Source organism: Fusarium subglutinans, assembly GCF_013396075.1.
Source record: "Fusarium subglutinans strain NRRL 66333 chromosome Unknown NRRL66333_c0000307, whole genome shotgun sequence".
Taxonomy (NCBI): Eukaryota; Fungi; Ascomycota; class Sordariomycetes; order Hypocreales; family Nectriaceae; genus Fusarium; species Fusarium subglutinans.
The window spans coordinates 25-26790 of NW_023502370.1; the positions used below are offsets into that span (position 1 = coordinate 25).

General features: G+C 48.1%; 8 protein-coding genes across 8 annotated transcripts; 3 read left to right on the top strand and 5 right to left on the bottom strand.

Annotated features, from left to right (window-relative positions):
* Positions 1 to 492: 492 nt before the first annotated feature.
* FSUBG_13061 (ribonucleoside-diphosphate reductase large chain) lies at positions 493 to 3343 on the bottom strand (the record flags this gene model as incomplete). Its single annotated transcript, XM_036677913.1, has 4 exons — positions 493 to 536; positions 589 to 3061; positions 3115 to 3272; positions 3325 to 3343. 4 exons carry the CDS (start codon positions 3341 to 3343, stop codon positions 493 to 495), a joined length of 2694 nt encoding a protein of 897 aa, XP_036531459.1.
* A 954-nt stretch (positions 3344 to 4297) lies between these two features.
* Positions 4298 to 5605, top strand: FSUBG_13062 (DNase; the record flags this gene model as incomplete). Its single annotated transcript, XM_036677914.1, has 3 exons — positions 4298 to 4360; positions 4431 to 4608; positions 4662 to 5605. The coding sequence occupies 3 exons, from the start codon at positions 4298 to 4300 to the stop codon at positions 5603 to 5605; spliced, it is 1185 nt and encodes a 394-aa protein (XP_036531460.1).
* An 88-nt stretch (positions 5606 to 5693) lies between these two features.
* FSUBG_13063 (trfA) lies at positions 5694 to 7208 on the bottom strand (the record flags this gene model as incomplete). The annotated part of the gene is made up of 1 exon (XM_036677915.1): positions 5694 to 7208. The coding sequence occupies one exon, from the start codon at positions 7206 to 7208 to the stop codon at positions 5694 to 5696; it is 1515 nt and encodes a 504-aa protein (XP_036531461.1).
* Positions 7209 to 10485: 3277 nt separating this feature from the next.
* On the top strand, positions 10486 to 12051 carry FSUBG_13064 (regulatory cys-3; the record flags this gene model as incomplete). Its single annotated transcript, XM_036677916.1, has 2 exons — positions 10486 to 10780; positions 11501 to 12051. The coding sequence occupies 2 exons, from the start codon at positions 10486 to 10488 to the stop codon at positions 12049 to 12051; spliced, it is 846 nt and encodes a 281-aa protein (XP_036531462.1).
* A 517-nt stretch (positions 12052 to 12568) lies between these two features.
* Positions 12569 to 12985, bottom strand: FSUBG_13065 (uncharacterized protein; the record flags this gene model as incomplete). Its single annotated transcript, XM_036677917.1, has 1 exon — positions 12569 to 12985. One exon carries the CDS (start codon positions 12983 to 12985, stop codon positions 12569 to 12571), a length of 417 nt encoding a protein of 138 aa, XP_036531463.1.
* A 1210-nt stretch (positions 12986 to 14195) lies between these two features.
* FSUBG_13066 (aspartate aminotransferase) lies at positions 14196 to 16403 on the bottom strand (the record flags this gene model as incomplete). Its single annotated transcript, XM_036677918.1, has 8 exons — positions 14196 to 14214; positions 14273 to 14503; positions 14558 to 14637; positions 14690 to 14813; positions 14889 to 14901; positions 14958 to 15321; positions 15383 to 15858; positions 16307 to 16403. 8 exons carry the CDS (start codon positions 16401 to 16403, stop codon positions 14196 to 14198), a joined length of 1404 nt encoding a protein of 467 aa, XP_036531464.1.
* A 5180-nt stretch (positions 16404 to 21583) lies between these two features.
* On the top strand, positions 21584 to 22639 carry FSUBG_13067 (uncharacterized protein; the record flags this gene model as incomplete). Its single annotated transcript, XM_036677919.1, has 1 exon — positions 21584 to 22639. The coding sequence occupies one exon, from the start codon at positions 21584 to 21586 to the stop codon at positions 22637 to 22639; it is 1056 nt and encodes a 351-aa protein (XP_036531465.1).
* Positions 22640 to 23183: 544 nt separating this feature from the next.
* On the bottom strand, positions 23184 to 24021 carry FSUBG_13068 (pre-mRNA-splicing factor ATP-dependent RNA helicase prp43; the record flags this gene model as incomplete). The annotated part of the gene is made up of 5 exons (XM_036677920.1): positions 23184 to 23351; positions 23420 to 23574; positions 23621 to 23632; positions 23768 to 23893; positions 23946 to 24021. The coding sequence occupies 5 exons, from the start codon at positions 24019 to 24021 to the stop codon at positions 23184 to 23186; spliced, it is 537 nt and encodes a 178-aa protein (XP_036531466.1).
* Positions 24022 to 26766: the final 2745 nt, after the last annotated feature.

The following is a 26766-nucleotide window of genomic DNA, read 5'->3' on the forward strand; positions in this document are numbered from 1 at the left end:
TACTATTTTATAGTTATATTTTTATATTTCTATATCTTATCTTATCAGGACCTTCTGTCCTAGGTTTTGTGCCTAACTAAGCTTGCTTAGTTGGCCCCCCTCACGGCTCGAGCCAACGGGTACCTACTATTATTCTCAACGCCCATCAGCCTCAGTCGCCTCATATTCATGTATTACAGCAAGCATCACAGCATAACGAAATGTTGAACATGAAATATTATTCAAATGCGCAAGCATCAACATTAACTACCTAAGCCAATAGCAACTGCAGCTTCAAGAGCAGACTTCCATGATCTCAATATCATTAACCTAACAATATACTCCGGTATAAGCATGCCAAAGGGGGATCATTGCCGCCCAAGATACCCATACATAACCAAACATCAAATTACCTTTCCCTCGCTGTATCGTAGCATGCCTCCCAAAACATGTCTTCGTTTTCAACTCATCCATCGTCATAAGTACACGTGCGTAGACAGCTCTTGCTGTTTTCTAACCGCTGCACATAATGCAGGACTCGGGATCCTCAATGCTGCCTGTTACACGATTAGTACTTCAATTCACGCCAAAGGAACGTTGGTCACTCACACTGCAGGACGGCCTCCGAGTAGATATCGCGCTCACGATCCTCGTTGTCCTTGTCTTGATCCTCAGACTGAGGATTCTTCTTGAGACCCAGCTCTTCTTCCTGAACCTTCTCGGCAGGCTCAGTGGGAAGAGCCTTGGGGCTGTCACCCTCCTCAACATCAGCCTTGATGGTGGGTGCACGTCCAGGTACCGCCGTAGTACCATTCAGGCCCTTGGCCGCATTGCCGTCCAGGCCGCTGTCTTGGGAGCCAGTCCTGCTACCGTTAAGTTCAGTACGTCCCATAGTTGAGGGAGAGGACATGAGGTAGCTTGAACCAGCAGGAGGAGCACGCTTCTTCAGAGGCTTGATCTGAGCTGAATTGGAATCGGCAAGCTTGAGAGCCTGCTGATCAACAGTGAACTGAATAGGAGCAGCAGCAGCCTGTGTACGAAGGTAGTACATGCCGGTCTTGAGGCCAAGTTTCCAGCCTGCAAAGTGCATACTGGTGATCTTGCCCATCGTGGGGTCCTTCATGTGGATGTTCAGTGACTGGGACTGATCAATGAAGGCACCTCGATCAGCAGCCATCTGAACGACCTGGCGCTGAGAGATCTCCCAGACAGTCTTGTACAGAGCCTTGACGTCGGCAGGGATGTTGGGAATGTTCTGAATGGAACCATTCTCAGCAATGATGCGGTTCTTCATAGCATCGGACCACAGACCCATGTCGACAAGGTCCTTGAGCAGCCAGGGATTGACAACCTGGAACTCACCAGCGAGAACACGGCGTTGGTAGATATTGGAGGTGTAGGGCTCGAAGCACTCGTTGTTGCCCAGAATCTGGGAGGTACTGGCAGTAGGCATAGGAGCAAGGAGCAGACTGTTACGGATGCCGTGTGTCTTGACTTCCTCTCGAAGAGTCTCCCAATCCCAGAGGTCCGAGGGCTTGACGTTCCACATGTCAAACTGCAGGATACCCTCAGATGCGGGGGAACCCTTGAAGGTGGAGTAGGGACCCTCCTCCTTAGCCAGCTGCACGGAGGCAGTGAGGGCAGCGTGATAAATGGTCTCAAAGATCTGCTTGTTGAGCTCACGAGCCTCGGGTGACTCGAAGGGCATACGCAGAGCAAGGAAAGCATCGGCAAGGCCTTGAACACCAAGACCAATGGGTCGGTGGCGCATGTTACTGTTGCGAGCCTCCTGGACAGGGTAGTGGTTCACATCGATGATCTTGTTCAGGTTGCGAATAACAACCTGACTGACCTTGTGCAACTTCTTGAAGTCGTAACAAGCCTCATCGTAGTTGATGAAGGAGGGCAGAGACAGAGAGGCAAGGTTGCAGACAGCGACCTCGTCAGGAGCACAGTACTCGATAATTTCAGTGCAAAGGTTGGAGCTTCGGATGGTACCGAGGTTCTTTTGGTTACTCTTGCGGTTGCAGGCATCCTTGTAGAGCATGAATGGGTTTCCGGTCTCAGTCTGGGCCTCGAGAATGGCGTACCAAAGCTTTTGAGCCTTGATGGTCTTGCGACCCTTGCCCTCCTTCTCGTACTTTTCGTACAGAGCCTCGAACTCCTCTCCGTAGCAGTCGGCGAGGCCAGGGCACTCGTTGGGACACATCAGTGTCCAGTCACCGTTCTTTTCAACACGCTTCATGAAAAGATCAGGGATCCAAAGGGCAAGGAAAAGATCACGGGCACGGACCTCCTCTTTACCGTGGTTCTTACGGAGATCAAGGAAATCGAAGACATCAGAGTGCCAAGGCTCGAGGTAGATGGCAAAAGCACCGGGTCGCTTGTTGCCACCCTGGTCGACATACCGAGCAGTGTTGTTGAAGACACGAAGCATAGGAACAACACCATTCGATGTACCGTTGGTACCGGCGATGTATGAGCCAGTAGCACGAATACGGTGCACATTTAGACCAATACCACCAGCCATCTTGGAGATCATGGCACAGGTCTTGAGAGTATCGTAGATTCCCTCAATACTGTCGTCCTTCATATCCACCAAGAAGCAAGATGACAATTGGGGCTGAGGGGTGCCGGCATTGAAGAGCGTGGGGGAAGCATGCGTGAAGAACTTGCTAGACATGAGATTGTATGTCTCCAAGACTCGCTCGATATCATCACCCCAGATACCAACAGACACACGCATGATCATGTGCTGAGGGCGCTCGACAATCTTACCGTCAATCTTAAGGAGGTATGATCGCTCCAAAGTCTTGAAGCCAAAGTATTGGTATTGGAAATCGCGGTCATAAACAATGGCAGAGTCCAACTCCTCCTTATGTCGCATGACGCACTCATAAGTATCTTTGGAGATCATGGGTGACGGCCGGCCGTTCTTGGGGTTCACATAGTGGTAGAGGTCGCTTACAACAGCGGACCATTGCTTCTTGGTCTGCTTGTGAAGGTTGGAGACGGCAATGCGGGCGGCAAGAATAGCATAGTCGGGGTGTGTGACGGTCATGTACGCGGCAGTCTCAGCGGCCTAGGGGTCAATTAGATGGTGTTTGAAGTAGTTATGATGAGTGAGTCTCTTACAAGATCGTCCAATTGCACGGTAGTGACACCTCCGTAGACACCGGAGATAACCTTCTGAGTGATGGCAACGGGGTCAACGTGGTCCATATCAAGACCGTAACACAGTCTCGAGACACGAGCAGTGATCTTGTCGAACTGGACACGTTCTTGGCGTCCATCTAATGAACAAGTCAGTCATCATGACTTCTTATGTTGCCGAATCATACATACCTCTCTTTCTGACGAACATGATTGCGGCCGAGGGAGGATGAGGCGGGGAGGGGGGTTCGGGCTTGAGGCTATAGCAGGATCTATACCTGCTGATAGAAGAGATCAAAAGGCAGAAGAGCGTCTGAAGGGGTATTGACGCTTCGGTGAAAAAGAATATGAGAATTATTATAAGATTCGTCGTAGTTTGTTCTGGTTGTTGAGGAGATGAGAAAAGCAAATTTCGCGTGGATGGTCGAGAAGGTTTTAAGGGAGGCGCGTCCGGAGACGCGACGCCAAGTTCTTAGCGCGACAAACAGTGACAGGCATCGTCGCAATCCATTAAAAAAGCCCCGCCTGAAACCTGAGGCAACGCCCCGTTTGATGCTTTGACTGGTAGTTATGGAGGGTTCCATTATGCTGGTGATTGGAGGGAGTTATAGGAATTCACTTGACTCGCATGACTTTAGCAAGGACAGAAGTATTGTAATTTGTAATTACCTATTTCATACACTTTACGGCTGCAATGAGCCAAAGCTCTTTCTCCCTTTTCTCACATCGCGTCCTCGCGTCCCCTAGTCATCTAACGTTGCTATAGGCTTGGTGGGGCACAGACAACGGCGCGAAATCACGTGAGATCCATGTAGATTAATAATTGTCTTTTAGCTCTACGTAAGCAGGAGAACATACGGAGACTGTACAGTGGAATTAACTGAGCTTAGACCTTGAACTGAGGTTGACGGGAGGATGAGACCGTGAACGAAAACGTAGATCAGAGAGCCAATCATCATCGTGAATCGAGACTACCTTCCCGTTTTACGATTTTGAGTCTAAAAAAAGGCAGCTGGAGATTACGGTTGCGAGGCAGCAACAAGTCAGTGACTCACGCTCGTCAAGATCAATGACATCGAGACCTCTCTTTCACTGTTTTCATTCTTCAGCACGAATTGGTTTCAGGTCACCAAGTCTCGGATTTCAAGCCACGCATTTCCGCAACATGGCCTCTTCACCAACGCCTCAGCCCGTTGAAGGCTCCAGTTACAAACCTAGATATATCGATGTATGTTAATCGCCCGATATATACTCCGTATCCGATATCAGATCCCGTTAACACTTAGCGTTACCAGTAGATCGGTATCAATTTGACCGATCCCATCTTCCGAGGCAAATACCACGGCAAAGAGCGACATCCCGATGATCTCGATGCTATTATCGGAAGAGCCCGTGAAGTTGGTTGTACAAAACTTATAGTGACCGGCTCAGACCTTGGCAACTCTCGAGATGCCCTCACCCTTGCCAGAGATTACGGTGAGTCTCACCCCTGCTTATCAATCTGATAACAAGACTCACATCACCCACAGTCGGAACTATCTTCGGGACTGCAGGCATTCATCCCTGTAGCAGCTCAGTCTTCAGTGAAGCGGGTCCTACTCACGAGTCTGAGCACACAACACCGTGTGATCCCGATCCTTCAGCTCCGGTCTCGGAAGAGCACCCCCCTTGCCCAACAAAGACTGGTAAACTCATCAGAGACTTGACTTCTTTGGTGACAGAGGCCCAAGCATCAGGCCAGAAGAGCCTTGTGGCTATGGGTGAGTTTGGGCTTGACTATGATCGACTTCATTACTGCTCGAAGAGCATCCAGCTCCATTCCTTCGCAGCTCAGCTCCAGGTTGCTGCGTCGATATCTCCTCAGCTCCCCTTGTTCCTCCACTCTCGCGCCGCCCACGATGACTTTGTTCGGCTTCTGAAGGAGGCCTTTGGTGAGAAGCTGGAGAAGTTGACGAAGGGCGGCGTAGTGCATAGTTTCACTGGCACAGCTGAGGAGATGCGCGAGTTGATGGACTTGGGTCTATACATCGGTATCAATGGATGTAGCTTCAAGACCGCAGAGAACTGCGCTGTTGTCAAGCAAGTTCACCTGGACCGTCTTATGATTGAGACGGATGGACCATGGTGTGAGGTGCGACCAAGCCACGAGGGCTACAAGTATCTGATCGAGAAGAAAGAGACGTCCAATGTCGAGAACCAACAGAATGGGACTGCCGCTGCCGCTGAGTCTACGCAAAAACCGCAAAAGCAGTCGAAGAAGAACCAGAAGAAAGAGCCCGAGGTCCCGGAACGATACAAGACTGTCAAGAAGGAGAAGTGGGAAGAGGGAGCCATGGTGAAGGGGCGCAATGAACCTTGTAATATCGAGCGTGTTGCCAAGATCATCGCAGGTATCAAGGGAGTTAGTATCGAGGAAGTCTGTGAAGCTGCATGGAAGAACACAGTGACGGTTTTCGGACTCGAAGAGAGCTAAGAATTGGCTGAGCAGTCATGCTGTCATGGGGGTATCAAATAGAGGAGAAAAACATAGACCATGCGCCGTTATAGATCCAACATTTGTTTCACAGCCATGAGCCCTTGTATCCACGTATTCTTCCATGCCTCACAAGTCCCGTTGTTACTCCCTCTTCTCCTGTCATCCACCCCGGCATCCGCTCTCCATCTATTATGCCAGCCTCTACAAGTTGCCGTACGCCAGCCCATACATGTGTTCCAGTAAACGTAACTTTGATAGTTGGTGTCCATCGATCTGAGGAGATGGTATCGTCGTTCTCTTCTGCGGTGATATTCGCTTCTCGAATAACGGCTGTAATCTTACTCTTTCGTCGATTCTTGCTCCCTGTCGTGGCACTATCTTCATTCTCTTCCGTATCACCAGTATCTTCAGTTGCAGAAGGAAACGGATCCTGTATGACGATGTCAACCTTCTCTACTCCTTTACCATCAGTGACGAGACCTGAATCGCCGAACCGAGCCTTGGCAACCAATTTCGATTTCTTTGCAACTTGCTCAGATTCAGTGAATGACACTCCTCGCTTGAGACTGAGACTTGAGGACGATGATTCTCGAGACAGTGGTGGAGTTGGAATAACGGTGTCCAATGGAGATATCTTTGTGGCCTCATTGGAATAGATGCTCCAGCCACCCCCTGCGGAGTTTGTGCGTCCGGATCCCTTCTTTTCTAGAAGTGCATCCAAGTTCTTGCTTTGAAGGTTTCCTGATTTGAGAGTGTACCGCTCACGTGGGCGTGAGAGAGCCTTGGGTACCCCATCCACGATTAAGCTATGTAAACTCTTAGACTCTCCTGAGCCAGTGTTGCCTGTAGCTTGCGACTTCGTAATGTACAAAGCAGGTGATCCATCGGGGAACGCAATGTACACTGTCCTTGAAGAGTCGAAATTTGTTGCTGTGCCACTTGGATTACGACTTGAAAGAGCAAAGTCCGTGTTGTAGGGCGAATCTATGACGAAAATGCGCAGTAGCAGAACGGGTATGGCTGTAGGTCGGTGAAAGTGATAATGTGCCTTGACGTCAGGGAGCACATGGGTTTGAAGGTTCTGGAGAAAGGTTGATGGATGAAAGCGAGGTATTGTCAAGCTTTCTTGGTCGACTCTGAGGACCTGGTCCTCACCGGCATCTTGTGAAGGCTGTTTCAGAGGCAGAATTTGATAGGCTGACCATTTTTGAGATGTTGGGTTCTGTTCGAAATAGGCCATATCAGCCATGGCTAGTTGATATAATGTCAGGCCAAGTCTCCAATCGCCCTCAACAATACGGCTGACAACATCTCTTTTTGACCCTTTTTGATGCTGCATATCGAAATACAGTTGTTGTAATTCGTCAATACTTTGACAGGGAGGATAAAGACCGTCATTTTCTTCATCGTCGTCTTCATCCCTCCTCTCAATGTAAGGAATAGAATTCGGGAGACTCTCATCGTCAAGCCAGTCTAGTGCCAGGGAAATAAGAGACTCTCGTGAGAGCCTATTGAGGCTCTTCACAACAGCAGGATTAGATGCATCAACTCGTAATGATGACGGAAGCCTGGACTTTGTTGGGATAGAGTAGCGGGCCATTGTTGTTTGTTTGGATGTTTGTGTTTACAATGGTAAAGTCACAGTGGCCATTTGAGATGTTGAATAAGGCATGCGCTGAGGAAAACCGCAAACCTTGCCCCCTCGATTATCGTCTAACTGGGTTGGGTTGACCAATTGGCTCTTTAGGCAGATGATGTCGATAAACAATGCTTGAACGCTTCGATAAGACGCGATATTCGCTTTGGAGTCGCGTCTCAAACCAATCCAACCAAGCGCTGTTGAATGCACGGACTAGAAATGGGTCTCGGATAGAACATCTTGGAATCCGATCACGTGTGATTTCACGTGATGTAAAATATCTATCTTCCTACAACTTGAACTACGGGCTTGGGGATTCGCATCGTGTCTGTCTGGATTAGTATGTAAGATGCTCAATATGCTTGAACAGCTTCAGATTTACCGCTTTTCTTCGGGAGGAAATTTTCCTTTCATAAGAAGTTGAAACCAGCGACTCGTCTCTAACGATGGGTCGACTCGGACATGATCGTGAGCCGACTCGGAGAAGCTAGTTGATTGGTTCAGAGTTTCCAGTGCCTCATGTCTTCTTGTCAGAACCACATAACCGCGGTTCCACTATGTACCAAGGGTTCCATCTTTCCCAGGTTTGGTTCCGATGACGGGCTAACTACACACTAGAAGGTCCAATTAGCCCTGATGGAATTTACCGTTGGAGGTCATAACTCATCTTGACCTCGATGTAATGGGGCAAATCATTGACGACAACCGCGGGCCGCGCTGGGAATTGATTTTCTCTGTCTGTTCAGAACTCTCTCTGGATTGGCTTCACAAACGCCCCCACGTAGTCGAGGGGCAGGAGTTATGACGTTTCGACATGATCCTGCAGATCTGTCCGGCAGATTTTTCATGACGGGCTAAGGATTGAAGGAACAAACGCATCAAGGATCATGCAGTGTAATACAAGCGATGCCTCACAAGGAACACCAACTCCGAAGTGTAGTGGAGAGGCAGTAAGCCCGTAGTAGGCCTGTCTCCAGAGCCTCAATAATATGTGTCATAATTTTCTTCTAGTGACCTGGGGCCGCAGACAAGCGAGTCGTTATTCAAACCGGGGACACTTTCTCTTTGGAGATTGAATGAGAAGGATTTCCACAAGAGATCCATTTCGTTCCTGGGGCTCCAATTTTGACGGGGAGTTCGGGAAATGTCCGGATCCTGAGACTCAACATCGGCTCAACTCAAAGGAATCGCACCGACCAACAAGAAGCTACATACCTGAACCAAGAGGTTCACGGTTGGATCATGATTGACTTTGCCCACGCGCAAGCAAGGGATGACCTCCACTCGGTTCCAACTTGCAGCCGCAAAAGCGCACGAGGGACCCCTGAGGCTGGATCATATGCCACCCACCAAATAAAGACGAGAACCTGTCAGCCTGTCTGGGACTATCACAATGCATGAGTGTGACCAAGACCGTTAATCAACCATGTATACAAAGTGGGGGGGGAACTTGTATGTACAGAACAGTGCCGTTATTTTGCTTCTGATCTTTGGAATGCTGGGTTATGAGCAGATGAACATCTTTCCAGTAAGTTGAGTTGGTTTCCTTTGATTCCGAGGCTCAACTGCCGAATTTTAAAAAAGAAATGTCCTTTGTGTGTGAAAACCGTTCACCGATTATTCGGCTCAGCGCAAGAAACTAGAGTTATTAGCGAAAACCAAAACAACAGACTTGGGGCGATACGGTTAGTTGAGTTATTCGACTGAGCCAAAGAGCCGAACGAACTCCCCGAGCCTGTCCGGAATCGCCACCTATAGAGCAGCAGAAACGCTGTGGTGGCTTGGCTGATCGTATTTCCACGTTCCCTGGCGCTCCCTGTCGGCTGTGACACCAACGCCAAAGACGCACGAGTGGAGTGTCTCTTTGTCGCAGTTCATCCCTTTTGAGGTAAAGGAGAGCAAGCCAACCCACGCTGGTGTGATAATTTGTGAAATAATCACTCATTGGGATTGAGAGATTGGCGTTTTGACAAGGACGCCTCGCTTTCGAAGCGGAGAAGGGACCACAAGGAATAAGGACAACCCACGTTTTCAGATGAAAGCGAGAAAATCTGCAGATGAACGACAGGGGGCGGGGAGTTGAGTTCCCACCGTGGCTGATGTTTTTGTGTCCAGAGGGTAGAGTAAATTATGTACTGTTCACACAAAAGAATATTGCCAAGTGCGGTGCTGGAAGTGATGGGTTGCTTAACAGTTTATCAACTTCAACAGATATTCGTATTGACTCCTTATGTCCTGTACAGAAATTCCGTATTACTTTCATCACCATTAACAGCCTGAACTGTCGTCGCTTGAGGTAGCCGTCCCCCTGTAACACTTGAGGGCTGGTGTAGCTCTCTGGTTGGTGGTTGGCGTGGGGGGTGAGAGGGGAAATCCATGACGGCTGGAACCATCATCTGCGTGATTGTTAAGCAAGCCGACGGTCTCTAGGTCATACTTGCTCGGGGAAGCTTGGTAATCAGATTCTGCACTATGAGCCTATCGATCATGTCCGAATACCAGTTGAGGGTTATTGATTGAGTTGCAAAACGGCAATGAATTGGGTTCTGAATAGAGTTCCACAATGAAGCAGACAGCAACAACAAAGAATAGGATAAATCATCCTGAGATGAGTATTGCGACATTCAAAGACTGTTGTGCCATTCGCCCAAGAGACCCATGTTCTAGGCTCACTTCAATCTCATCGCCAAAAATGCTGCCCTGGTTCCCATCCATTACAACCCACTAAACCTCTAGGGGATGCCACCCACTCTGCCACTACCTGTCCCACGAATTGTCCAGTGACTGCTCTCAGCTCACTACCCACTCCGTTAGGTAGTGGCTTCGGCGGCAATCGGCCTCAACTCGCAAGTTACCTTCCATAGCATCCACTTTGAGAAAACCGACTTGACTGCCTGTTCTTTCTTCCTCCACTTCCTCCTCTCAAATCCCCCCAGAATCAACCTCGGAGAACATTCACTGTTAATTTCGATACTGGATTTCGACGACAACACCACCGACGACCGTCCAAGTACATCGCCGACTTCGACAGCCCTCGACTTGTGATTGTGGCTGTGACTGTCTTTGGCCTCTGCAAATTTGTCCATACAAAACCCCGCTCATTCTCGCTGAGCCGCTTTCGGAACTGTAACCGAACGCAAAACCGTCGACCATCGATTGAAGGGACGGCGAGGAATTCATATTGTCATTGGAGAAAACATTGAAAGAAAGAGTTATTGACCTCGATTAAACCACCGAAATGTCAAACTTCAACGGTCGTCGCGGCCCCAACGTGTCGCAGTATCTTCGCGACCTCAACGCCATCAACCGTCAGGAGACTGCTCACGAGGAGCCTTTCAACATGGAGGAGGATCTCGCTCTTTTTACCAATACTCAGTTCTTCGACTTTGAGACGAATCAGACCACCGACTATCAGGCTCAACCTCTGAAGGTTGATATCGAGGCTGCTCAAAGCACCTCGCCTTCTGATGGAATGACCCCGGCTCCCTCCGTTGTCGGTGATATCAACCCCAGCAGCTTTGATTTCATTCAGGGTGAGTTTTTGCTATCTCTGCAGTATGGAATTTGTTTCCCTATGGCCGCATCAGGTTGAAGAGAGCAGTTGGAAGCATGGAAAATGAGACAAAGATCGAGTCAAGACGGGAGCATTGGTTTCGTCACAAAGCAGAGATTTTGTTCATCAATTTCACCTGCAAAGATGGCACAGATGAGCTGATATCCGTCTTGCTTCATTCTTGTTGTCGCTCATGCTTTTTCCCTTCTCTCCTCCAAAAGTATGGCCACTGTCCAAGCGGATAGTCAAAATCCTGGCCTCATACACCCTGACCCTGAAAGCGGCAATGAACAGCGTCTCTACTGCTTTACTGGCCATTAACCTTACTACCCCCACCTTCCGTTGGGAGCCCTGCTCCCGATGTGCATCACGCCTTTCTGCCATTGGGGACGAGTTGTCCTCCGACGCAAGTCTACTTGAGTGTGGCCCGCCTGGGGTCTCCAGCTCGATATCAGTGGCTGGAGGACGGTGGTGTCTATGGTGCAATATCTCGTGATTTGCCGGCACTGATCACGACATCGACTTACACCCCTGCACCTCACAACCACTTCCCAAGTTGGGAAAGCCTGCTTCCCCAAGCCTCAAGGGCCTATGCAAGACTATCTGTTACTCTTCAACTCTCAATGTCTACTATCTTCTTCTCGTCTTCGTCATGATACTTGACTCTTATCGACATCAACTGACCACATTACGATGGCAGGCGATTTTAGCTTCCCTGACTTTACCAGCACTTACCCGTCCACTCCTTTGAATGGCTTCGCGGATGGTGCCCAGAACTTCCCATCTATGCAGCCTAACGCCCCCGCGGGCTACCAGCCCGTCCAGCAACAGCAACAAGCCTCCCATTACAACCAGCAAGCTACTCCTCAGCCTTCAACCGAGAAGCATGGCTCTGAGAGTGGCCCTGGTGCCGGCCGCGGAAGCCTCAACTTTGAGGAAGCCTCTCGTCATGCTGCCGAGGAGGACAAGCGAAGACGCAACACTGCTGCTAGTGCCCGCTTCCGCATCAAGAAGAAGCAGCGCGAGCAGGCCCTTGAGAAGTCCGCAAAGGAGATGTCCGAGAAGGTCTCCGTCCTGGAAAGCAAAGTCCAACAGCTTGAGATGGAGAACAAGTGGCTCAAGAACCTCCTTGTTGAAAAGAACGAAGGCAACGACGAGATTGTCACATTATGGAAGGAGTTTGCCGCGTCCAAATCTACCGACAAGCCCGAGTCAAAAGCTAAGTCCGCCGTCAAGGAGGAGACGAGGTGATGCGACATATAGCGTTGGGGAAGACAGTACGGTGACAAAGACGGGCGGCGTTCTGGCTCGGAGCATTTGGGGAAGACAATGTGGCGTTTAATTCTGATCTTTTCAACAATTTCTGGGATACATGGAGCATGATGATGGGGCACCGAGGCTAGCCATCAAGGCTGCCTGGTATGGTGCACAACCTAAAATATCGCGAGGTTTCGTGAGGTGACGTTTGATGGATGACGATATGATGGATATCCATGGTTGTTTGAAGGCAACTGATAGAGACCAGTCCCTGTGTTCGGATGACAGGACAAACTGGGAGGGCTTTTTGTTTTGCAATGATATCAACGGGTATACGATACATCGTTTCCTACCTAGTTTCTTAAAGTTCAACACACGTTCAAAAAGTCTATTCTGTTTGTGTCTGTGAGATGAGTCGTAATATCATCCATTGCATCTAATTTCCAGTACCTTTATCGCATTATCCGAACATCCGATGGCTTCGATCATTCTTCGTAGCATTAAATCACCTTCATTTCTCAGCATTTGTGTCTGACTTTTGCTCCTCTTCCGCTTTCTTAGCCTTGAGAACATCCATCCTCTCCTTGTTCCTCTTTCCCAACAATCTCAACGTCTGCGCCCTCTCATGCTCAGTCATACCCGCCCAGTTTCCAATCCTACCCATAGTTCCATCCGTGTTTACAACGAGCGGACCCATGGCGTCGAGCTTAAGAGATTCGCCCACCCGAAGAGACGTCACGCCACCACCCTGGTCTGCGGCGGCATCCTCTGGGGCTGGAAGAGGAAGTGGTGTCTTGTTGGTGTCCTTAGCTTCGCTAGACCTTGTCTGCGTTTGCTGATTGTTGCTGGACATTGTACTGGAGAAGCGAGGTGTAAATGCAGTGTTGTATAGACGAGTGATTGTAAGGCGTGGGAGCAGCTTGAGCATAATGTGGTTGAGTTGGTATGGCTTCACTCGGTCAGTGAGAGTGCTTTGTGAGTAGACCAAAGCAAGGAACTCTCACTATATGATAAGTCTTGCTTAATTGACAGACTTTTTATGAGTCTGATTGAGTCTGGGGTTTTCTACTGATGGCTTATTATATTGAAAGTTGAAGGACAATGTGAGAGTGTCGTAGAATAAAGTTAGGCAGAGGATAGAAAAAAATGGAAGCCGATAGAGAAGACCAGCCACTAAGAATCCTTGCGCCAATTCTAGAACTAGCCGCTCCATTGTCTTCCATATTCCAGCACTCAAAAAAAATAGAATGAATCAAGATTCGTAACATAATTATCACAAGATATCTGAAAACATCTTATTATAATAGTACTTTGTCGAATTTCGCCCATGTTAGGAGAAGCATTACAGTTGTTCGTGTTGGTCAACCACCATAACACCACAAACCACACAGTTACAGTGGGGGACTCGACGTCACATCAAGAACTATCCACAGCGGGTATCGTCCTTTCGGCCATTTTTGCTTGTTTTATAAAGAGATCGGGACTTTTGAGCGAGATGAGCGGGTAGATCTACGCCTCAGTGTAATGTCGCCATCACCTGAACTTCTGATAGGATTATCACCTTTAAAAGGCTAATCCAGGGTCTCATCCAAGCGGGAGCAGGGGCGATGGCGAGCTGAGCTGGCTGAGGGGACTTGAGGGTGGAATAAGGCGTGATAGATGCATCTGCATAGATGCGGCGGTCTAGAGTTTATGTGTGCCGTCTTTACACTCAGCGTGGGGTAGCTTGCCGAAAGGGTGCGATGAATAGAGTATTTAGTCAGACCATGATCAAGTGACAGAGGACTAATCTTGGGTTTCAAATAATATCAAAGAACCCGAGACGAGGACTTTTCTTTAGGAAAACAACGATGGATACAACTGTCTGAGACGATCTAGCAGACCCCTCCATCTATAAAAGGATGATTTCAACACTAACTTCTTGTGCAACCTCAGTTTAACTTATGTTCAACTGCATACATTTGCCATGCATAACAGTCGTGACAGCATATCTGCTGTCTCTGTGAGATAATACTCTGAGGTGTCTCAAAATCGTCAAAGCGCAAAAAGCTCCTCCAAAACCCAGCTCGGGCAATAAAACAGCATATAACTCATGTGGTTGAGCCATACTTTCAAGCAAGCCAAGCATTCCTTATAGCTTAGTTGAGCTTTCGGTGCCTACGGCGTGTTAGCTCTATAACTACTATGATGAAATGTTGGTCGAAGTATAACTCACTTCTGAACAACACGTTCAATGGCGTCCATTCCCATCTTTAGAACATCCATGCGGGGACCGTATGAGAGCCGAACGAAGTGATGGCAGGGAGAGTCGAAAAGATCACGACGGCGTGAAGGGTTCAGATCGAAAAAGATGCCAGGCACCACAATAACCTTCTCAGCGAGACAGGCCTGGAAGAAATTGAGGCCATCGGAGATGGACTCGGGAAGACCCTCGAGGTTGAGCCAACTGTGAATCGTTTAGAGTCGATTAAATGAAGGCCAAGTAGGTGTAGTGACTTACAGGTAGAATGTTGAATCCGGCACGTACTTGATGATGAATCCCATCTCCCGCAGACGTCGTACAACGAAGTCACGCTTATCCTAAGAGACAGTAAGCTTTCCGTGTTCTATCGATGCGCATCTCAGGACCTACTCTGAAGTGAGACTGAAGGTGAATCATCTCGTTCTTGACCAAACTGGGCTCAAGCATAGGAATAGCAGCTTCCTGGAAAGGATGAGAGGCACCACCGTCCAGGTAAGAACCACATGAGCCGATGCTACAGGTATGTCAGTCATCTATGGCAGAAAAGGGGTACCAACAAAAGTGACTAAAAAGTTCAGATAAAACGTACGCATTGATATATTCTAGGAGGATAGAATTAGTATCTTTTCATGGTGTGTAGATTGTTTGGTGTGCTTACCCTTGGGTCCCAGGATCCAAGCAATCCTCCAACCGGGGAGACGAAAGCGCTTGGTGAGACCATCAATGATCAGAACATCATCCTCGTCGACGTCATCCACGTTCTCTGCAGCCGAAATTGTCGAGCCATCGCAATTCGATGTGTAGTTGTAACCCGAGTAGAACTCGTCGCTGATGAATGTGGCTCTGTCCCGGCAGATGTCCTGGATCTCCGCAAGCTCCGGGTTAGCGATAACACGACCGGTGGGGTTGCGAGGGTTCGAGGTAAGAATGACAGAGGTACCGCGGGCAATTTCCTCGGCGATCTTGTCAGGGTGAATATGGTAGCCGTCCTCTTCAGCCAGAGGGACGGGAATGGCGGCAAACTGTGAGATTTCGTCAGCACCTCACCACCACGCATGGATTTTTCGCTAGAGTAAAACGCACGTTCTTGAAAAGACTCAACATCTCATTGTAAGCCGTGTAGTCGGGCAAGAAGAAAGACAGGTATGAGTTGCCGAGAACGGCGGCGATACGGATGAGACCAGCACGGCCACCAGGGACAATAGCTACATTCTCCCAGGTGTATTGACTCTCCTTACCCTGACGGTGTTCCTCATTGTAAAGTTTGGCAACCGCCTCTCTCAAGGGTTTGATACCAGCGGTAGGACCATACTCTCGACCAGCCATTGAAATGTTGATGGTCTCGGGTCGGGGGAAACAGCCCTCGATGTCATCCTCCACTTCAGGGGCACCCTGGCCAAGATTGGCCCATGATTCAGGATCCTCAAGGTAGCCATACTCGGAGGCTCGCTCTGTACACCAGATAACACCAGTGGATGAACGGCTGGCATCGAGACCAGCATGAGGCATGTGTCCCTCATGAGCATTTCGGAATTGACGGTGAACCTTGGATTGGAATTCTGATGTCCATTAGTATGAGGTTTGATATATATAGGTAAGTATATGAGGTGAGCAGTATCACGATATGTGACGTTGTGGGGTAGCTATTGGAAGCTGCAGCCAAGCTCCTGCTCCTGCCGCGTGTGTAAGGCGGGTTTGCAGGTTTGGAGGGGTTCAGTTTATGGAGGGGCAAAACGGCAGGGATTGTGAGGGACAGAGAGGGGAAGGACCGCATCAGTGGCGCCGGTAGTGAGAGCGATAAGGCGGGACGGTGAGGGGAGGTAAGAAAACGGTGAAGAAAGATCAAGGAGGCTTTGGTTGTTGATTTATTGTAGATAACTCATCAAGATGGGGAATGTGGTGTTCAAGTAGCTCACAGAAATTCTTGAAGATACCTAGAGAGGTGCAACGACATGGCGAGAGCCAAGTTCTAGACAAAGCAGCCACAAATGAGACGCAAATGCTTACCGTTGGTTGAAGGCTCAGTCGTACTAAAACGTCGAGTGAGTGTCTTGGGTGCGCCAGTATGGCGGTTGATAGAGAACTTGCGTCCACTGAAAGACATGATGGCGATGTGAGAGAGGGATAAAGAGAAGAGAGTTGATGATGAAAGGATAGAGTAGTATTTGATTTGATAGTAGAGGTGGTGGTTCCTAGCAGGACCAGGTTAGGTAATGGGAAGCTGGCAATATGGCTCTAGTGAGGCCCAGTCATGCAAGTCACAATAGTCGCGACAGTCGGATCAAGATGTCGGCGGGGGAAGAGATGATCTATCTCAGGGCAGAAGAAAGAAGGCAGAGAGAAGAGGAAAACTCAATGTGGATGTTTACGGGGGATTGGATATAAGTGCAAAAAAATCCAGTAATGGCCTTGGTCACTAAAGCACAGAAAAATTCGGGGGTGGGACCTTTTAGGTTGCCTCTCCAGGTACTGTACCACAGCAGGAACAAATGCAGAAGAAAAGAAGAAAAGAGGCCATTCAGCGACTGGGGACTGTAAACAGTGCCTTGTCAGTTGGTCTGTGAGGCCCCAGGAGCCAGGTGAGCAATGACCTGGGGCTGCAAGGTGAAGGAGGTGGTGAAGAACGGAGCTGCAATTGGATTGGATTGGGCTGAATTGTATGCATCATGCATCACCCGTAACGGAAAACGGCATCTCTAGAGTCAATTCTCTGGCTGCGTAATTATCGTGTTGCGTGTTGGGGTAACCTCAATTCGCCCCAAGATCGAACATGATCGCCAGACAGCTCACACCGAGTGTCCAAAGCAGGACGCATAATCTCTCAAGCATGCCACTATTCGCAGCTTTGACGTTGTATTACAGCGTCAATCCTGGGGTAGATGCCCCCCTTTTCGCAGCCTGATACGACATGTCAAGTCGTTTGAAAGTCGAGACGCTTCTCTAACAGATACGCACGTTGCCAGCTTCGTCCAATCATTTGAGTTTCGCCCTACTTTTTCAAGTTTTCTCTTTTTATCATTTGGCCCCCGCGCAGTTATTTGAGAGCTCCTCACCTCAATGACAAGCAAAGTGACGTACTGCTACTGTCCATAAATGCTAGCTCAAGAGCTTAGGTATCACCATATCTGTACTAAGGTGGGGGTAATATTGAGGTGAGCAAGGAATTCACCTCAGCATACGGAATAACCTGGGTTCTCAGAATAATAATGTCGATTCCTATAATTCCTTCGTTTACATTCTCTTCCCTCATATTCTGCCCAATCTCAACCTGACCGGGACGTTTGAGTCCGGTCAAGACCCGCAAACATTGGCATTGTGACGATCTCAGAGGGGGTCTAGCCTCGATATCGTTACCTAAAACCCCAGTTTGGTCTCTTCCCTTACCCACAGTGTCTCCGACCGCATGACAGCGAGTCAAGCTCAACACCAACTGGCCCGGAGCTTGGACTACCGGCCCGGCCCCTAGCTTCAACTCCAACTCCAACAGTCAGAACCTCAGGGCTGATACCTTCGTCCATTTGGAATTTCACGTATCTGATTAAAAGGGAAGCTCGGTGAGAACCCGAGCTTGAAACACCCTAGAAGCTCGCTAGAACATACAGAAGAAGATATTTTGTCCTGATAGAGCACAAGGAAGCAGCCCGGTTGGTCCCGATCTCGCGGGTCCGTGAGCCTCGAGAGACCACTTACAACTCGTCGAATCATGAGATAGACACGTTACCAAGACATCGTGTGGAACGTTTTCGATACTGACGAGGGTTGGTATCTCCATGCTCACCGTGCTCACCTAGACTGCGCCGCGGAACGAGACGGCCTCGCCGTGTAACGGCGACACGCGCCGAAACAGCTTTGATTATTCGCGCAAATGCATTAAACTGACAGGCATAATACTATTATGCCTGTTAATGATAAATAGCCACGAGTAATAGAGTTACGTAGCAACATTCCCAATAAGAAGTACCGGGACTAACGGAGCTAGCAATACCGAAGTCTTGGCAAGAACTGATACAAAGTTAGTAAGGCTCTAGGGTAGGTATTCAATAATGCTCATCGATGTCTGTAACCAGTTCCTTTGGTTGACAATTACCGTAATAAACATTAGGCCAAGGCACAAGACTGGCAGAAAAGGGAGATAGCACGCAAGATTGTCTATTTAGGTTTATCTTGATACATAATACACTCATTCATGCCAAGCTTGCTGATTTTAATCCATATAAATATATACTACCTAATCATTAAACTTCCATCGGTAGATTTCCGACACGAATATGCACAATAGACATACTGTATTATCATACCTACCAGGAGCAACTGGCGCCAATGGCAAGACTCGTGCGCCAGAACAACCGAGTCTTGCAATATCTGCCCGTTGAACCTCTCCAAAACCTAAAGGTCAGCGATGACCCCGGGCACTAAGCGTCAAATCGTACCCTTTACCACAAAAAACGGCATAGATACACATTGAATGTATCATTTGACACCCTTGGCGGTCGTTGAACCTCCTAAGGAGTTCATCGACAGACTAAATGTCTTCTTATCAACACATCCTCTGGACTCGATGCCAATAAACCCAGCGGTTCACGTCGTCTGCCTATACTTCATGGTTAAAAACCCCGCTAATCTGGAGTCGGAGGACTCTCTGAGGCAGAAACGGCCAATGCCAACAATTGACCTTGAGGTGAAAAAGCGATTGGGGCTAGAAATAGATGGGAGGCATCGAGGCGCAGGTGCCCTTCGACCATTCTTTGTTCTCACCTCGAAACGAGGAATAACATGAGAGTTGAGTTGGCACTCCGATGAGGAAAGAAGCTGGAGGACTTGGTCTATGATAAGGAACAAGCGGTGTTCAAGTGGGATGGCATTATCCATGAGGTCATGAATGCAATGGCTGAGGGGAGTCTACCAAACGAGGCGACATAGAATCGCTCACGACTAACTGCGCCACAACACAGGAAACCACTGTCACCCCCCAAGAGCCTCCTGTGTCAGCCGATGAGCCCATCGACTCCAAGAATTGAAGACCCTGGGCCTGCACCAAGCGCGTCAATACCACGACGTCATCACCGCGCTCATCGTCCGGACGGTCGACTGCAAACCCCTGATCGACACACTCAGGCAAGGAGGCCAATCCAGGCTGAGGTTTTGCCAATGGTTGAATCCCTATATGACGACTTCGGCGAGGAGGTAGCAGACGGCGCCCGTCTGTCAAGGGTAGATCCCAGTGAGATTGACGAAACAACAAAGTTCCGGCTCATGTCAAGACTTCCTACAGTCGTTGCACGCTTAGCGGACGTGTTATCCGCCGATGACGGGGTGAAATAGACCTGGTTCAATCCTGACTCAAATTATCATCGGGATAGGACATGAAACTAGAACTGAAATCATAAATTTTAGACCTTCCTTGTCTAATCTTAGGATATTTAGCTAAGACTTTTATGATTTTAGGATAAGCTTAGGCATAATTTTAGCTAAGATATTCCCATTCTTTACCCTTTCAGCACAGAGTTGTGATGATAATTTTCATAGACGTCTTTGATAACACATCAGGAATGTTCTCCAAGGCAGTAAATATGAAAGCCTCATAAACTTGTGAGAGTGTCGTCATAAAGCCGGTATTTGTTTCCTCTCGAGGGGAGATTCTTGTGCAGTGCCATGCCAGAGATATCCCGACGAGCAGTCAGAAATTCTTCACTGCTTGGAGACGAACATAAGGTTATCAGCGTTGGTATCTCGAGAGGTCAGTCTCTTTCATGAGAAGAATACAAGTTCCCGCAAAGTCGACTGGGAGAGCATCTTAGTTGATTCTCGCATGGTGCGTTGACGCATTTGTGGGCATGTGCCATGGCATGAGACAACATGGACAAAGGGTCTTGATGAAGACTCAATCTGCAATAACAATATTCCTGATCTTTCTCCAGTTTGAAAGTCTAGTGCTAGATGCTGGTATGGTCGATACTTGGCTGGGCTTGTGTAGGCTCAATTGTCACAATATAGATTGAGGTTTGTCATCGTCAGACCCTTGTAAAATATTGGAATGGATCTTGTGGCATCTTGAGGCTCGTTGCTACCAGACCGGAGATTCATTCCCCGACGTGCCTGAAATACAAAACTTAGATAGGGACAATATCCTCTTGGGCTATGAATTAACAATAGTCTCCTTCCATACCCAGTCTCGTAGCAAGTTGGCCGAGACAATCACAGATTTCTCTATTTAAAATAGATCAGGAGACATGAAGTTTTCAGTTACTTCATAAGAAATCGACTTCTGCCTGTAGGTGCTTGGCTGAGGTTTCACGAACGAAGGACAGCCTTTTGAAGGCCCGCAAATATCGTTATCTGGTGACATGAATCAGGAGATGCGGGGAGTTGTAGGGTACTCGAGAGAAGCTCAGGGGGCTTGCAGGTTCATAACTAAGTTGCCCAAGAGCTTTGGTATAAGTCTAGGCAATCTCGAGAGAATATGGCCTAATATATCCAGTTTTATAATTGACAACAAAGCGTTGGGCAGCCACTGGGATCGCCATGGCTTGACCGTTTCTCCTGGAAGAATCAACGTCGGTAGCACTGAGAGATCAGTAGACTGATTCATCATGCTCGTGGCAGACTCGAAGACACAGCCTTGGTTGAAGGTTGAGGGGAAGCGACCACAGAAAAGAAACCTATTGCTTCAGGAGACCAAAATTGAATTTTCTTTACGTCAACATTTCAAATAATAGAAGGTCACCCTTCAGGAGGTCCTGCATATAAGGTACCTCATCCCGGAATGGAATGAACGACCTTGTGCGATGAGGTGAACATTCAGGCAGGAGTCAACACTTGACCTGCACATTCCAATAATCATGCCACTCAAAGGGAAGGTGCCCAAGCTCTCACACCTTACTTCAGTTACACCGCTCACAACTTTCAGCTTTCAGCTTTCTTCTTTCACCTTTACACATTCAATCTTCTCATTTCGAGAAGCTTGATTGAAAGCTTGATTGAAGAATACCATCTCCGTCTTCGATGATTCTGAGCTCCTTCCGTGGCATCGCCAACTGTCCCTTAAAACGAGAAAGAAAGTATCCCCTCCAGCACAAGAGACTCGGCTGTGTTCTCGTCCCAAAAGAAGCCCGTGAACGACTTGCCAATATACGGAGAACACTTCAAGAACAAGAATGCAAACTAAGAGGCGCCTTACTTCAGACAACAGAACAGAACTCAACCCAAAACGAACCACAGCCATTTAGTGGAATTACAACACCAGCATCGTCAACAGAGGCTCACAAATATTCGAAGAGTAACACAATGGATCATACTGAGGCAGATTTGGAGAGTATAATGACCAAATTAAGAGGCCCCCAGTCGATTACAACAGCCGAATTTGACCTGATCGCCCAACACCCTGAGTGGTACACCACACTGGGCAAACGCGAGCGACTAGCTTTGTCTGAGTCCCGCGCTCTTCGACTTCTCGAGGAAGTCTCGAGCGACTATGAAGTTCACCCTGGTCGATATGCACAGATAGATCACTATCTCACAAGACATGGGCAGTTACATCGAATGATAGACGCTTCCAAGATGATGCAGCGTCTATGGGCTCGTCAGAAGGCAGACGATGAGGAGGATGCTGGACTGGTGACCCCTACTATTGAAGATAGCCCCCATACCTGGACTGAAGACCTGGCGACCTTTGCAAGAGGCTGTCTTAAAGCCCTCAGCGGCGAAACCGTCGACGTTGATGATGATACAGACAGATCACATTCAGGAACTGAGCACGAAGAAGACACTTGTATGAGTTCTGATCTGCCGGAGATCATAACCTTGTCAACTGAGTTCGTGGGACATATGCGAGATCAGATCAGTAATCTCCCTTGCCGAGCAGTCGAATGGGATGATCTTCTGGAAATATTGAAAGAAGAGGCCCCTGTGAAGGAGGATGTTCTATCTGCCATCAGAGCTATAATGTGTGGTCTGGTGAATGAGCTTGAGCATGCCAGGTGGGTGTTGGGAAGTCGCGGTACTTCCGAGGAACAAGCAATTGCCATGCTTCAAGCCCCAACCCATCTGGCCCGGATGGTTGGTGTTCTGAGCATCGAAAAATATGGGAATATAGATTCATATGCGGAATGGAAAAGTCTGGAGAAATGTTTCCCTGCCAGGTATAAATGCTTTTGGAACGATATCGACTACATGTGGCCGATACTCGCTGATATCCGGGCTTGGAGCGTTGTCAGTCGAAGTCTCCTCAGGATCTACCAGTCGGAGGTATGCAAAAATCAAGTAGAGCTCCTTCTCAAGCTCTCAGTGGATTTACATACCACCCGATTTGATCGTCATTCAAAGGGCCGTCCCCGGGTCTGAGTCTGGCTGAACGCCGGCCCATTAGAATCGAATTTTCGCCAACAGTCCAACGTTAACATCTACTTCCGAGACCCAGCCAATTCAAGAATGCAGGCCCTTGTCATTTTCTTCATGTCATAGAGTTGAGTTGTTCTCAAGGCTTCAAATCTTGGGCGTAACGTATGCCACCACAACCTACCAACAATATGGAATTAGCACAAGAGTATTCGTTGATTAAAAAGGGGTTGGAACTTAGCAATTCATGGAAGGCACGGTAATAAGAGTGATAATAAATCCCTTCGATATTAATTGACAGACTTTATTAAATCGAACCTGAAACGAAGAATAGTGACAACATGATGACAATTTAGTAGTCAGTGAGTCTATGATATCGGTCTCATCGCCAGATACTTCCCAACAACATAGAACTCTCAACCTAAACTACCAGAGCTTTCCTTTCCATATACATTTAATCAATGCTTACTACCAAATAGCTGAACGATGCTAGGAAGTTCGGGTCGGAGTTTTCAGGTGTTAGTCGCGTAGTCTAGGTTGATAAAAGGGGTTACATTTCATTCTCCAATCTAACAACGAGCAGAACTGTTCCTTGAGTTGTCGTCGATCCTAAGTTTGTAGCTTCTTCTAGAACACGCTGGTTGAGGAATATATTAAATAACCACTGTCTGTTATCCATGATGAAGTCGAAATGAGCCACATCATCAAAGCCCATGGCCTTCAGTTGTAGAATATAGCTAGCCGTATCCGATTCAAGGATCTCAAGTTGATTCAATGGTCGCATACCTTCCATGAAAGATAATGGGTGTAGAGGCGATAGCAAAAGCCAGGCTTGATGCGACCTGCGCGCTTACGAGCGGCAGCCTGAGAGATGGGACCCTTGAGAAGGGATTCCAATCCCATGCGCGGGTTACTATCAGATTTCTTGGACTTGCCGAGGTCTATCCTGTTAGACATGCGCAGTCGTAGATTAACACGACAACGTACCTATAACATAAACTATGCCGTCGATAGTTATTCTAGCCTCGGCAATGTTTGTGGCGCACACGCATTTAAGCTGTATTCTTGTTTTTAAGATCAAGCCTTCCTGGTTCCTTGGTAGTTTAGAGTACAACGACAAGTCTAGAAGCTCACCTATCTCCTTGCGGAGCAAATTGCAAACCTCCTCAACCTCCTCAACAGACTGGAAGAAGACAAGGATATCCCCGTACCTTTCCTTGTCATGGATATCCTTTGCAATCATCAGAGCCATGCTGAAGACTGCACAGAACAGGTTCTTTCAGATTAATGATCTGGACCGTGTTGTTTTTACTACTTAAAGTGAAGTGGGTTGTCTTTTCATTGCCGAAATAGCGAACGAACTTCTCTGCGTTCAACGCGGCCGGCATGACTGCCGCCTTTTAGACCCAGACATTTTTGGGAGCTGGTCGCTTTGAGTAAGGCCAGCAGTATCTCTCGACAAAGTGCGCTCGTGAGACTCGCCAGTTATGATACCGGCCTGTTACAATTAGCGTTATGCTCTGAAGCAAATAGGTTATGAACAAGGGAAGGGAACAGACGTAGAGTTTGAAGTTTGCGTCGGTCTTGGCCAACTCAGTCAACATGCCGTCGGCCATGTAGCCAAGCTTGGTCTTCCACGGATGGGGTTTGCGGTCGAAGCACACAAGATAACCAACCTCGCCTCCAACTTGCACCTCCAACTCCACGGCTGTGCGTGTAGCCAGTGAAGTAGCTGCGATCCTGTGAGGCTAGATGCAGGCAATCTTTCCCTGTTTCTCTGATTCATTTAATAGTATGAATTGGGGGACCTGTGTTGTCTTTCCCAAGCCTGTCTCGCTAGACAGGACGATCACCTGTTGTACAGTCAGATTGGCGCAAGGTGCGGTGTTGGCGATAAGCGTCCAGGAACTCTTGTCTCCTAAGAGAGACAGGGAGGGCTCGTCGCTACTTAAGCAGTTCGAAATACTTTTCTGAATATTTTTCTCCTGGTTGAAAGGGGTGATCCTTTGAATCCTCGATTGCGATCCTAGGCGGCGGTTATCTGGTTTTTTTTTTCCGTTGAGGTTTTCTATCATAGATCAGGGGCTTCTATGGACTCCCTGTTGTATTTGTGAGTTTGACTGTCGTTGGTGTTAGTATCTGTGTCTGACAGACTGGGGAGGATATTCTTCCACGCGTAACTTTCGTGTCTTTCATCATAGTTGATACAGTTCATAGACAAATGCTTCAATAATAATATATAGTTTGAGCTATTTATTATTGCTACGAAACCTATGCTCGTAAGGCTTGAAGGTCTCATAGGCTTTGCTGATTTAATCCTGCTTCGTCCCCGTCTTGGTCGATTATGGGTATCTCTTTGGCTCGTTCCTCCAACCCTTCCTCAGGGTCACTGGGCTGCCAGTATGTGCGCGCCTCGAGGTTCAGGAACTTCAAGCGGGTTTCAAGAGAGAAACGCGAGCGACCCTCTAATGCTTGTTGTGCTGCTGGTGCCCTTCTTAACACTGGGAGCTTAGTCCCCTGACACTGCTTGACAGCTGCTCGTCAGTGATTTCTATCATCGTGAGAATCATGAGGACTTATTGAAATACACCTTACCAAGTAGAATCAATTACTGCAGCCAAAAGTCCATCTGCTTTCTATGAGGTCTGGGGTGCCGTTCTCAACATCCGTACAACTATCACCACTCCCATGATACATCAATGTACAACAATAACAAATAATTCGTCACCTTGATTACTCCAATCGAAGCCAGTCAAGTAAGCCCCTGTTTTGCTGACACCAGCCACTACTATTTAGCTTTCTTCATTCCACCATCTAGCAATCGTGTGCCTTGACTTCATCACAACGAGCTGCTCATACGTAACAGATCTCCCTTTACAAACACCAGAAGGAGATCAACCATAAGGCTATTTACGGCGGCCTGATAGTCAATCCTGAATCATGGTTTCCGGATTACAAAATCAGACGTCATCGACTGCTACATAATCATTGGATGTAGGTATGTCAGGATGCGCTGTGCAGATCAATCTGGCCAAGTTCGAGATGAAAGACGCCACCAAGTGCGCAAAGTATTTGCTTTCGAAGACCTTACTGCCGACAAAATGCACCATTATCTGCCCCCAAGACTGCCAGTTCTGCAGTGGCTGAGCTGTATTAGCATCACGTTGCTCTCTGTACCCAAATGGAGCACACCGCATCCGAGTATGAACGTCGACGTCTACTCATTGTTCCTATCAGTACACAGGGACCAGACAAGAAGATGGCTCTAGTCTTGCGACATATCCCAAGTCCTGACGAACAGAACCAAGAGCCCTCGGCTCGGACCTTTCTTCAGGTCGCCAAACGAGATGGTATCAAAACTGATATCAAAACCACCATCTCGACCGATTACCCAAATCCGAGGCACAATGCTAATCTCGGTACTTTCACCCGGGCAGGCCGACTCGAAAGCATTGGGATATAGATGAACGACAAATCAAGCAGGCCAATGGTTTCTTTGGCACGGAATCCTGTCAAAAGCTTTCCAGCCCTTTTCTTCGTCGGCATGATGCCATCCAACTTGGTGTCTAAGTGGTGCCTAAATAGGAGCTCCTTTTCAGAACTTGGCTCTCAAAGGACCTCTTCGAGTTCACCATGCCTATGAAAGAAGAATAGAAGCAATAAGTCCAACAAGAACGGGGAACCAAGTACTGTTTGTAGCGTGCCCGCCTGACTGCTGACGATGAGGCAACGGTAAAGGAAGGCATCTACAACCATGAGTATGGCTTGCTGCAGCACCAGCTGCCGAAGGGCGCTGGGGTTAGTTCTAGTTGTCATGGGCGCTTCTGGCAATGGATATTTCGCGGACGTTATGTCAAGCATGATATTATCAATAACAACCTGTTTAGCAAGGGGTTTGAGACTGTGTTGACACTTGCCGCTGGACCACTGTCTCTACAGACGTCAGCAGGTACTCTCAAGTCGAGTCTGGCTTACTAGTGAGTACAGCATGCAGGAATATCCATGTCTTGTTAATACGCCATGTGGTAAGACTTGCTCAGAACATGTTTACATTGCTTCATGTCTGTTCTCCAAGTGACTTTAATAAAGCATTATATATGGGAGCGCCGAGCTTACTGTTCTGGAGTGGTTGG